The following is a 12617-nucleotide window of genomic DNA, read 5'->3' as shown; positions in this document are numbered from 1 at the left end:
TCACTCTGTCGCTCAGGGTGGAGTGCAATAGCGCCATCTTGGCTCACTGCAACCTCTGCCTCTTGGCTTCAAGTGATTCTCCTGCCTCAGCCTCGCCAATAGCTGGGATTACAGGCACCTGCCATTACGGCCTGCTAAGTTTTGTATTTTTTTCTTTTTTAGTACGGACAGGGTTTCACCATCTTGGTCAGGATGGTGTCAAGCTCCTGACCTCAAGCAAGCCACCTGCCTTGGCCTCCGAAAGTGTGAACCACTGTACATGGCCAGTAAGTAACATCTTAAAGGAGACGATGATAAAAGTAAAAATAAAATGGAATGAAATAAAGTTTGATTTTCAGCTGTCCACCTGGAGCCTGTGAGCACTGCCTTCCTATCCGGCACATGTGATCTAGACTGGGAGGTTCTGGAACTCTCTGCAACAGTAGGATCCCCCTCTGTCCTGAATCTCAGATCTCCCCAACTTTGAGAAGCCACAAAGACCAGGGCAGGTTTAACAAAGGAATCAGGCAACATTCTGAAGCAGCCTTGAAAATCTCTCTCTTCTATAAAATGGACACATCTCTGTAACCTGCAGCAGTCTATTTTATTTTATTAATTTATTTGTGAGACAGGATTTTGCTCTGTCACCCAGGCTGGAGCGCAGCAGTGTGTTTGTTCATGGCACATTTCAGCCTTCACCTCCCAGGCTCAAACAATCCTCCCTCCTCAGCCTCCCAAGTAGATGGGACCAAAGGCGCATGCCACCACGCCTGGCTAATTTTTAATTTTTTTTTGTAGAGACAGGGTCTTGCTATGTTGCCCAGGCTAGTCTTGAACTCCTGGACTCAAGCAATCCTTCCGCCTTGGCTTCCCAAAGTGCTGGGATTTTAGGTGTGAGCCATGACGCCCAGCTAACCTCTTATTTTAGATGTACACATTTTACTTTCACATAGTTAGCGTTCCCAAATTCGCCTCTCCCTATAATCAGAGCTTGTAGCCAGGAAGGATGAGTGACACCAGCCGCAGGGAGTAAAATTGATCTATCCCAGTCACTCCCTGAGCCCCAGACACCCACACTTGCCATGAGGCAATCTTATTTTTAATCACGTTGCAAAAGCTGAGTCACCTTAGGAAATTCCTCAGGAATGATTAAAATCATCCCAGAAAAGCACAGAGCAAGAAGAGAATCATGGGGGAACCAGGGCAAAGCCAACATCAAGCGTCAGAAAGCCAGTCATGGCTCTAAAATCTATACATAGCAAGGGCTGGGTGCAATGATGGTTACAAGCACTGATGCTCCTTCCAGAGCCTCATCTTAAAGCTCCATGTGCATGTTGAGTCTTGCATTTTCACAAGATTACCTGCTACAGATAAGAGTACAGACAAAGCAGGCCGGTGGCTCACATTTGTAATCCCAGCACTCTGGGAGGCTGAGGCGGGTGGATCACCTGAGGTTGGGAGTTCAAGACCAGCCTGACCAACATGGTGAAACCCTGTCTTAAAAAAAAAAAAAAAAAGAGTACAGACAAGGCCAGGCGTGGTGGCTCACAAGGTCAGGAGATCAAGACCATCCTGGCTAACACGGTGAAACCCTGTCTCTACTAAAAATACAAAAATTAGCCGGGCTTGGTGGTGCGTGCCTGTAGTCCCAGCTACTCAGGAGGCTGAAACAGGAGAATTGCTTGAACCTGGGAGGTGGGGGTTAGAGTGAGCCAAGATCACGCCACTGCCCTCCAACCTGGCAACAGAGTAAGATTCCGTCTCAAAACAAAACAAAACAAAATAATGCAGACAAGTTTTGTGAGCTAGTCTATTCACATTTTATAGAAATGAGGACATACCAGAGAGATCCCAGAAGGCTGATTAGCAGCAGCTCAGGATCGGAGCTCCCAGTGAAAGCACAGAGAGTGAGTGGACGCCGCACTTCCAGACGAATTTCTGTTGCCCACAGACCAGGAGATTCCTGCAGAGGAGCCCCACGGGTTGCCAGCACGACTCTTTTGGCCAGCACGGCGGTTCTCAGTACAGAGTATACCTGACTGAGTGTCCCTTTATTGGCGTTTGGAGCTGGGGGAAGGCAGAGTCACCCATTCAGTTCATTGAAGGGGGGACTGAAGCGGGGAGCCAGACCAGGAGATTGTCGGGCAGAAAAGCGCCACAAATCTCAACGCGGCTGTTTCAGCTGGCACAGTTCCCCCATAAAAAAACCAGCAATTGGAAGCGCTGAAGATTGAGAGTTTCACAGCAAGCACAGCTGAACCCAGGAAGGTCCAGCTCTGCAGGGGAGGGGCGTCCGCCAAAGGAAAACTAAGAAAAAGAGAAAACTTCATCACCAACAAGCTGGACGTCCACTCAGAGACCCAATCTGAAAGTCAGCAATTATAAAGACAACCGGTGGGTAAATCTACAAAGATAGGAAGAAGCCAGCGCAAAAAGGCTGAAAATACCTGAAATCAGAGTCTCTCTCCCCCTACAGGGGATTGCAGTTCCTCATCAGCAACGGCAAAAAGCCTGATGGAGAATGAGTGTGATGAATTATCAGAATCAGGCTTCAGAAGGTGGATAATAAGAAACTTCAGCGAACAAAAAGAAAATGTTCTAACCCAATGCACAGAAACTAAGAACCTTGAAAAAAGGTTTGACGAAATGCTAACAAGAAAAGACAATTTAGAGAGGAATATAAGTGAATTAATGGAGCTGAAAAACACAATACGAGAACTTCGCAAAGTATGCACAAGTTTTAACAGCCGAATTGACCAAGTAGAAAAAAGGATATCAGAAGTTGAAGACCAACTTAATGAAATGAAACGAGAAGACAAGGTTGGAGAAAAAAGGCTAAAAAGGAATGAGCAAAGTCTCCAAGAAATATGGAACTATGTGAAAAGACCTAATCTACATTTGATAGGTGTACTGAATGTGACGAAGAGAATGAATCCAAGCTGGAAAATATTTTTCAGAATATTATCCAGGAAAACTTTCCCAGCCTAGCAAGGCAGGACAATACTCAATTCCAGGTAATACAGAGAACACCACAAAGATATTCCTCAAGAAGAGCAACCCCAAGGCACATAATCATTAGATTCACCAGGGTTGAAATGAAGGAGAAAATACTAAGGGCAGCCAGAGAAAAAGGTCAGGTTACTTACAAAGGGAAGCCCATCAGACTCACACAGATCTCTCAGCAGAAACCCTACAAGCCCCAAGAGAGTAGGGGCCAATATTCAACATCCTTAAAGAAAAGAACTTGCAACCCAGAATTTCATATTCAGCCAAACTAAGCTTCATAAGTGAAGGAAAAATAAATTTTTCTGCAAACAAGCAAGCACTCAGAGATTTCATCACCACCAGGCCTGCTTTACAAGAGCTTCTGAAAGAACCACTACACATAGAAAGGAACAACCAGTATCAGCCACTCCAAAAATATACCAAAAGGTAAAGAGCATCACCATAATGAATCATTTACATCAACTAATGGGCAAAACAGCCAGCCAGCATTAAATGGCAGTATTAAATTCATATACATCAATATTAATCCTAAATTTAAATGGACTAAATGCCCCAATCAAAAGACACAGACAGGTAAATTGGATAAAAAGCCAAAACCCATCGGTATGCTGCATCCAGACCCATCTCACATGCAAGGATACACAGACTCAAAACAAAGGGATGGAGAAAGATTTATCAACCAAATGGAGAGAAAAAAACAAAAGAAAACAAAACAAAAAAACAGGAGTTGCAATTCTCATCTCTGATAAAATAGACTTTAAAGCAACAAAGACCAAAAGAGACAAAGGACATTACATAATGGTAAAAGGATCAATGCAACAAGAAGAGCTAACGATCCTAAATATATACGTACCCAATACAGGAGCACCCAGATACATAAGGCAAGTTCTTAATGACTTACAAAGAGACTTAGACTCCCACACAATAATAGTGGGAGACTTTAACACTACCTTGTCAATATTTGACAGATCAACGAGACAGAAAATTAACAAGGATATCCAGGACGTGACCTCAGACCTGAAATAAGTAAACTTAATAAACATTTACAGAACTCTCCACCCCAAATCCGCAAAACATACACTCTTGGCTCACTGCAATCTCTGCCTCCTGCGTTCAAGCAATTATCTCCCAAGTAGCTGGCACAGCACTCCAGGCTGGGCAACAGAGTGAGACCCTGTCTCAAAAACACAACAAAACCAAAAAGAAATTAAAACATCGATAGACCTGCTAATGGAGCAAGGGCACTCTTCTGCAGCTATTTGTTCCCATTTCCTTCCCCATAATCCATGTAGCATCCACAGTATGTGGCTTTGGTCACCTCCCAGCCACCTAGGTCCCACTCCATTGCCAGAGGAGCACTGGCTGGGAGGATGATGCGGTCAGACAACACCCTAGACGCTGCTCCCCTCAAAATGGCTTTCAACCCAAAAGAAAAGAAGAGCCTGGGTGCAGTGGCTCACGCCTGTAATCTCAGAACTTTGGGAGGTCGAGGTAGGTGGATCACAAGGTCAGGAGTTCCAGATCAGCCTGGCCAATATGGTGAAACTCCATCTCTACTAAAAATACAAAAATTAGCTGGGCGTGGTGGCGGGCGCCCGTAATCCCAGCTATTCGGGAGGTTGAGGCAAGGGAATTGCTTGAATCCAAGAGGCAGAGGTTGCAGTGAGCCAAGATCGTGCCACTACACTCCAGCCTGGTAACAGAGCAACGCTCTGTCTCAAAAAAAAAAAGAAAGAAAGAAAGAAAGAAATGATCCAGCCCGAGCGCGGTGGCTCACGCCTGGAATCCCAGCACTTTGGGAGGCAGAGGCAAGAGGATGACGAGGTCAGGAGATCGAGACCAGCCTGGCCAACTGGTAAAACCCCATCTCTACTAAAAATACAAAAATTAGCTGGGTGTGGTGGCACACGCCTGTAGTCCCAGCTACTGGGGAGACTGAGGTAGGAGAATTCCTTGAACTGGACCCAGGAGGTGGAGGTTGCAGTGAGCCGAGATTGTGCCACTGCACTCCAGCCTGGGCTACAGAGTGAGACTCCATATCAAAAGAAAGAAAGAGAGAGAGAGAGAGAGAGAGAAAAGAGAGAAAGAAAGAAAAAGAAGGAAGGAAGGAAGGAAAGAAGGAAAAAGGAAGAAAGGAAGGAAGGTACTTTAGTGCAGAACACTGCGTACATGCTGCTTAATAGTCACACCTGACGGCATGCCTCTTTTTTAAGACAGGGAAAGAGGATGAAGCCACTTATCTCTTCAGTGATGCCATTATTTTTATTTATTTTTTATTTTTATTGTGAGATGGAGTTTCGTTCTTGTTGCCCAAGCTGGAATGCAATGGCCTGATCTCAGCTCACTGCAACCTCTACCTCCCGGGTTCAAGTGATTCTCCTGCCTCAGTCTCCCGAGGAGCTAAAATTACAGGCACGTGCCACCACGCCCAGCTAATTTTTGTATTTTTAGTAGAGATGGGAGTTTCACCATGTTGGTCAGGCTGGTCTTGAACTCCTGACCTCATGAGCCACCTACCTTGGCCTCCCAAAGTGCTGAGATTACAGGCGCGAGCCACCTCGTCCTGCCTGTATTTTTAGTAGAGACGAGGTTTTGGTATGTTGGCCAGGCTGGTCTCAAACTCCTGACCTCTGGTGATCCCCCAGCCTTGGCCTGCCAAAATGCTAGGATTATAGGTGTGAGTCACCATGCCTGGCATAAGGGATTAATTTCGAAGGCCTTGTGATATTGAGAAATGTATGTTTCATTTTCATCAAATTTCCTGGCATACAACTTCTAAAAGTTCTTGGAATTTTCTTTGTTTGTTTTTGTTTTTGCCCAGGCTGGAGTGCAGTGGTGCAATCTCAGCTCACTGCAACCTCCACCTCCTGGGTTCTCATGATTCCCCTTCCTCCGGATCCTGAGTAGTTGGGATTACAGGCACTCACTATCACGCCTGGCTAGTTTTTGTATTTTTAGTGAACACCGGGTTTCACCCGATGGCCAAGCAGATCTGGGACTCCTGATCGCAAGTGATCCATCTGCTCTGGCTTCCTAAAGTGCTGGGATTACAGGCGTGAGTCACCTCGCCTGGCGGTAAGTGTCTTTTAACATTCACCAGTTGACTGATGGCAGGCAGCCCCTGGGTACCTTCTGGATGGGTGCTAGTTGACAGAAAGACAAAGGTGAGATTAGAGGGTTGGAATTTTAACCCCACCTCCAGCCTCTGAGGAGGGTAGAGGGGTTGGAGGTTAAATTGATTATCAGTGACCAATGGTTTAATCAATCTGGCCTATGTAATAAAACCTCTATAAAAACCCAAAAGGCCTAGGGTTCTGAGAGCTCCTGGATTGCTGAACACGTGGAGGTTCCCAGAGGATGGCGTGCCCTCTTCCCCATACCTAGCCCTATGCATCTCTTCATCTGTATCTTTTGTGATATCCTCTATAACAAACCGGCGAATATGTTTCCCTGAGTTCTGTGAGTCTTTCTGGCAAATTAATGGAACCCAAGGTGGGGGCTGTGGGTAATCTGACTTATATCCCATAGATCCGAAGCACAGGTAAAACAACCTAGGGCCTGGGCACGGTGGCACTCACACCTGTAATCCCAACACTTTGGGAGGCTGAGGTGAGTGAATCACAAGGTCATGAGTTCGAGACCAGCCTGGCCAACATGGTGAAACCCCGTCTCTACTAAAAATACAAAAATTAGCCAGGCGTGGTGGCACATGCCTGTAATGCCAGCTACTTGGGAGATAATTGCTTGAATGAGGGAGACAGAGATTGCAGTGAGCCAAGATCATGCCACTACATTCCAGCCTGGGCAACAGAGCAAGACTCTGCCTCAAAAAAACACACACAATAAAAAACAAGAAACAAACACAATTAGGGCTTGCAATTGGCATTGAAAGTGAAGGACAGTTGAGCTGGTCACAGTGGCTGACACCTGTAATCCCAGCATTCTGGGAGGCCAAGGCGGGTGGATCACAAGGTCAAGAGATCAAGACCATCCTGGCCAACATGGTGAAACCCCATCTCTACTAAAAATACAAAAATTAGCTGGGCGGGTGTGGTAATGGGCACCTGTAATCCCAGCTAGTCAGGAGGCTGAGGCAGGAGAATCTCTTGAACCCAGGAGGCAGAGGTTGCAGTGAGCCGAGATCATGCCACTGCACGCCGGCCTGGTGACAGCAAGACTCCACCTCAAAAAAGAAAAAAAAAAAAAAGTAGGGGACAGTCTTATGGGACAGAGCCCTCAGCCCATGGGATCTGATGCTGTCTCCAGGTATTCAGGGTCAGGATTGGATTGGAGGACGCCAAGCTGGTGTCTGCTGCAGAACTGATTGCTTGGGGTATGAGGAACCCCTCCCCCGGCCACACACACACACATATAGTGTCAAAGTGTCAAAGTGATTTGTGTTGTGATAATATAGGAGAAATGGAGTTTGTTCCCCCTATGTATGACCACAGGCCCATTTTCTTAACTCTAAAAGGGAGATCTTGGGGGCAATTGTCCTTCCTTCTTTTATCCCAGAGAAAACTAAGGTGACAAAATGTACCTACCAGAGTGTAGTACTTGGACTTCCTTGTGACAGCTCTGGGTTTGTGTGGGGTTTTGCTTCTTTGTTTGTTTGAGATGGAGTTTCCACTCTTGTTGCCCAGGCTGAAGTGCAATGGCTGGACCTGAGCTCACTGCAACCTCCACCTCCCGGGTTCAAGTGATTCTCCTGCCTCAGCCTCCCAAGTAGCTGGGATTATAGGCTCCTGCCACCACACCTGGATAATTTTTGTATTTTTAGTAGAGACAGGGTTTCAGCATGTTGGCCAGTCTGGTCTCGAACTCCTGACCTCAGGTGATCTACCCACCTCAGCCTCCCAAGTGCCGGGATTACAGGCATGAGCCACTGTGCCTGGCCGACAACTCTGGGTTTTAATCCAAAATGCATCTCTTGCTAGCTGTGTGCCCTCGGCCAAATCGTGTCTCCTTTCTTTTTTTTTTTTTGAGACGAAGTCTTGCACTGTTGCCCAGGCTAGAGTGCAGTGGTGCTAACCACAACCTCCACCTCCCAGGTTCAGGCAATTCACCTGCCTCAGCCTCCCGAGTAGCTGGGATTACAGACGCTCACCACCATGCCCAGCTAATTTTTGTATTTTTAGTAGAGACAGGTTTCACTATATTGGCCAGGCTGGTCTCGAACTCCTGACCTCCTGATCCACCTGCCTCAGCCTCCCAAAGTGCTGGGATTACAGGTGTGAACCACTGCGCCCGGCCTCACTTCACCTTTCTTAGTATAGGTTTCCTTCTGTGAAAAGGGCATGGACCGTGGTGAGAATTACACAGCACACTTAGGCTGAGGTCGATCCATCTTGGACTCCTCTCAAGGTGGTTCTTTACTGAAGTACAGCAACATCGCCAGCATGAGGCACTTTTCCGTCTCCACAGTCCGCTGCCTAGCCAACGATTTTATTACAAACCCTAATTTCTTTTGCAAAGAAACATCTTGAACTGGTCATGAATAAAGTGGCTTTTCTCTGACCAGCAAGTAGGTGGCGATTCCATTTCCACCAGAACTGACCTCGTGCTGCTCGGGGAGGGGAGGGGGGTGCGCAGAGGCCTGATGTCACTCAGCTCTACATAAGGGCCTCCTGCAGGCTCCTGCAGGCAGTTTGGAAGCAGCTGGAGGAATGAATTAGGTTCCTGGTTGCAGTACTTTTTTTCTTCTTTTCTTTTCTTTTTTAAAACAGACACAGCTGTTGAGTGAAATGCCGCCTCCACAGAAAATCCCAAGCGTCAGACCTTTCAAGCAGAGGAAAAGCTTGGGTAAATTTCTTGGGGTACCTTTCTGGGTTACTCGAAAGAGAGGGGAGGATCTGGCTTTCTCTTGATGTTTGCTTATTCTCTTGTGCTTGAAATATTCACAGCAATCAGACAAGAGGAAGTTGCTGGAATCCGGGCAAAGTTCCCAAACAAGATCCCGGTAAGACATCATTGTACTTCCCTTGTGGGGGGCGGGTTCTGATCCTGTTCTTGGAAAAAAAAAAACAAGACCAGCCAACAACTTCCCTCTCTCTGTTCCAAGATCCTAAGACTCAGAGAACTCTGAGTCACATTCTTAAGGACTGATGCTCTTGACAGGTGATAGTGGAGCGCTACCCCAGGGAGAAGTTCCTGCCCCTGCTGGACAAAACCAAGTTTCTGGTCCCACAGGAGCTGACCATGACCCAGTTCCTCAGCATCATCCGGTAGGTGGCTCAGAGCGTGCCCGGGAGGAAGGTGCAGGGGGTGTGCCGGGCCTCTTCTGTTTCCTTCATTAGGTGGTTTTATTTGGGGGATGGGGGTATGTCAGGGGAAGAGAGGAAAGAGATTTTTTTGAAGTCATCTTTTAGATTCACTAGTGCCCTGAAAAGATGCTCTTAGAATTATTCTGTTTTGAAGCCGGGTGCACTGACTCATGCCTGTAATCCCAGCACTTTGGGAGGCTGAAGTTACGAATTGGAAACCAGCCTGGCCAACATGGTGAAACCCCGACTCTACTAGAAATACAAAAATTAGCTGGACATGGTGGTGGATGCCTGTAATGCCAGCTGCTCAGGAGGCTGAAGCAGGAGAATCGCTTGAACCTGGGAAGCGGAGGTTGCAGTGAGCTGAGATTGCATCATTGCACTCCAGCCTGGGTAACAAGAGCGAAACTCCATCTCAAAAAAAAAAAAAAGAAAGTAAAGAAAGAATTACTCTATTTAATTTAATTTAATTTAATTTAATTATTAATTAATTTTTTAAAGACAGGATTTCACCATGTTGATCAGGCTGGTCTTTACTCCCAACCTCAGGTGATCCACCTGCCTTGGCCTCCAAAGTGCTTGGATTGCAGGCATGAGCCAACAAGCCTGGCCCACGATAGCTATTTTTTTTTTTACACAAAGATAGCTGTATAATTGTCAGGGACCAAACCTTTGGGGTTATTTTGGGAGGAGTTATCTGGGTGTCAAATGAATTGGATTCTGGTCACTCCCATCTCCCACTGCTGCATGGACATAGCCCACCTGAAGGCTCAAAGCTCTAACATAGGAATGGGTGGGCTGTGCCCGCTTCACCAGTTAGAGCACCTGGAAGAAGTGTGATTAAAGTGAGACCAAGCCTTCACCTAGGCACCTACGTTTTCACACTGCCATCTGCTCCGGGATGACTGGGGACTCAGATTGCCCTTGGCATTTAAAGCGTGTTCAACCGAATGTGGCTACCTTCCTATCTCCTTGATGTGAGGGCAGAAGTAACACGGGAAGGAAAGGGCACACTTCACGGCAGGAGATCCCTTCCAAGTGTCATCTTCGGCTGTTCAACAGTGACATGCCAGGCCAGGCGCAGTGGCTCGCGCCTGTAATCCCAGCACTTTGGGAGGCCAAGGCAGGTGAATCCCTTGACATCAGGAGTTTGAGACCAGTCTGGCCAACATGGTGAAACCCCATATCTTCTAAAAGTGCAAAAATTAGCTGAATGTGGTGGCACACACCTGTAATCCCAGCTACTTGGGAGGCTAAGGCAGGAGAATTGCTTGAACCTGGGTGGTGGAGGTTACAGTGAACTGAGATCACACCACAGCACTCCAGCATGGGTGACAGAGTGAGACTCCATCTCAAAAAAAAAAGTGAGATGCCAGAGAGACTATGTATCACTTTTGTACCTCTCGGGAAACAGCTTTAATTTCATAGCAAACAGAAGTTATTTCGTTAGCCTTTTTTTTTTTTTTTTTTTTGAGATGGCGTCTGGCTCTGTCAGCCAGGCTGGAGTGCAGTGGTGTGATCTTGGCTCATTGCAACTTCTGCCTCCCAGGTTCAAACAATTCTCTGCCTCAGCCTCCCAAGTAGCTGGGATTACAGGTGCCCACCACCACGCCCGGCTAATTTTTGTCTTTTTCGTAGAGACGGGGTTTCACCGTCTTGGTGAAGCTGGACTTGAACTCCTGACCTTGTGATCCCCTCTGCCTCCTTGGCCTCCCCAAGTGCTGGGATTACAGGCCTGAGCCACGGTGCCCAGCCCACTTAGTATGTTTGTGTTATCTTTCCCTGCCATGTTTCTTCGTCGTGTTTTGTCATATTTCATCCATGGAATGACCTCACCCTTTTGACCCGACTGGGACACCTTGTAGTTTCTAAATCTCAGGGAAGAAGGAGGGAGCAATTCCCTCTTCTTGAGCGTCATGACGCTGCAGGTCCCCGGGCTGCCTCGACGGTCACCCTCTCACCGCCCTCCTGCCCATCCCAGGAGCCGCATGGTCCTGAGAGACACGGAAGCCTTTTACTTGCTGGTGAACAACAAAAGCCTGGTCAGCATGAGTGCAACCATGGCAGAGATCTACAGGGACTACAAGGATGAAGACGGCTTCGTGTACATGACCTACGCCTCCCAGGAGACGTTTGGCTGCCTGGAGTCAGCAGCCCCCGGGGATGGGAGCAGCCTTGAGGACAGACCCTGCAATCCTCTCTAGCCCATGTGGGGAAGAACAGGTGCTCTGACAGACGCATCCGACGCTGGCAGAAGGGACTGGTTTTCCCCTGTGTGTGTGTGGAGGTGTCTGAGAAGCAGAGATGCCGGGAGTGATCAGGTCCAGCCAGCGGCCGCAGAGTGGCAGCTCGCCCTCGTTTAGTTTTTGTGCTCCATGCTCTTGTGTTCTTCTAAGAAAAACGTGAGCTGCTCTTGAAAGTTTTGTAATTATAACTTTTTTTTTTTTTTTTTTTTTTGAGACAGGTTCTTGCTCTCTTGCCTAGGCTGGAGTGCAGTGGCACGATCTTGGCTCACCACAGCCTCCGCCTCCTGGGTTCAAGGGATTCCCCTGCCTCAGCCTCCTGAGTAGCTGGGATAACAAGTGTGTGCCACCACCCCAGGCCAATTTTTGTATTTTTAGTAGAGACGAGGTTTCACTGCGTTGGCCAGGCTGGTCTCAAACTCCTGCCCTCAGGTGATCCACCCACCTCAGCCTCCCAAAGTGCTGGGATTACAGGTGTGAGCCACCGCATCCAGCCATAGAACTCTATCTTGAATAAGAAATGGTTGGCTTGTGTGATGGCTTTGTATGATGAGCTGGAGATAATATTTTTCAAGTGTCTTCTGAGGTATATGTGGGAGGGCCATTGGGGAGTGGATTTCACTCCCTGCATGTAGGCAGGGGTGCCCTGTAGGGCTCAGGCCTAGAGAACCTCCGGCCTGTGGACTGTCTCTGTGGAACCCAGTGAAGCCAGTGTGACCCATGGGAAGCTCACCTGGAGGGGCCCTTCCCTGTGTCATTAGAGAGATGATTCTATTTCCCCAGCGATCACTCTATTCGGTTATTTTCTCTTTTTGCCCTTCCGTACCATACATGTTTATGCCAAAGCTGTAACTTGTCAACATAGCCATTGAAACCATGCATATGTTTACTATGTGCCAAGCTTCATTCTAAAATAAATATTCTTTATTTTAAAGGAGGTTTATTCTTTGGCTTCTTATCACAGCTGTCTATGGCTAACCACTGCTACAGTTGCCCACACAATGGGTGGGTGTGATCGCTTGGTGGGTGACAGTCCACTGACTGCCACCAAGGAGGATTTAGCAAGGGGATGTATTAATTCTAACAAGTAAGGAGGGCACTGGGGATAGTTCCCAACGCAGTGCCT

General features: G+C 47.4%; 1 protein-coding gene and 1 pseudogene across 1 annotated transcript; one reads left to right on the top strand and one right to left on the bottom strand.

The window, feature by feature from the left end:
- The window catches only part of LOC101040278 (heterogeneous nuclear ribonucleoprotein A1-like), a 31350-nt pseudogene extending 24839 nt beyond the window's left edge, over positions 1–6511 (bottom strand).
- A 2182-nt stretch (positions 6512–8693) lies between these two features.
- MAP1LC3C (microtubule associated protein 1 light chain 3 gamma) lies at positions 8694–12341 on the top strand. Its single transcript, XM_003935334.4, has 4 exons — positions 8694–8787; positions 8889–8944; positions 9103–9209; positions 11230–12341. The coding sequence occupies exons 1-4, from the start codon at positions 8730–8732 to the stop codon at positions 11450–11452; spliced, it is 444 nt and encodes a 147-aa protein (XP_003935383.1). The 5' UTR covers positions 8694–8729; the 3' UTR covers positions 11453–12341.
- Positions 12342–12617: the final 276 nt, after the last annotated feature.

Source organism: Saimiri boliviensis, chromosome 14 (genome assembly GCF_048565385.1).
Source record: "Saimiri boliviensis isolate mSaiBol1 chromosome 14, mSaiBol1.pri, whole genome shotgun sequence".
In the NCBI taxonomy this organism is placed as follows: Eukaryota; Metazoa; Chordata; class Mammalia; order Primates; family Cebidae; genus Saimiri; species Saimiri boliviensis.
Note: the sequence above shows the minus strand (reverse complement) of the source record. Positions and strands in the feature narration are given on the sequence as shown.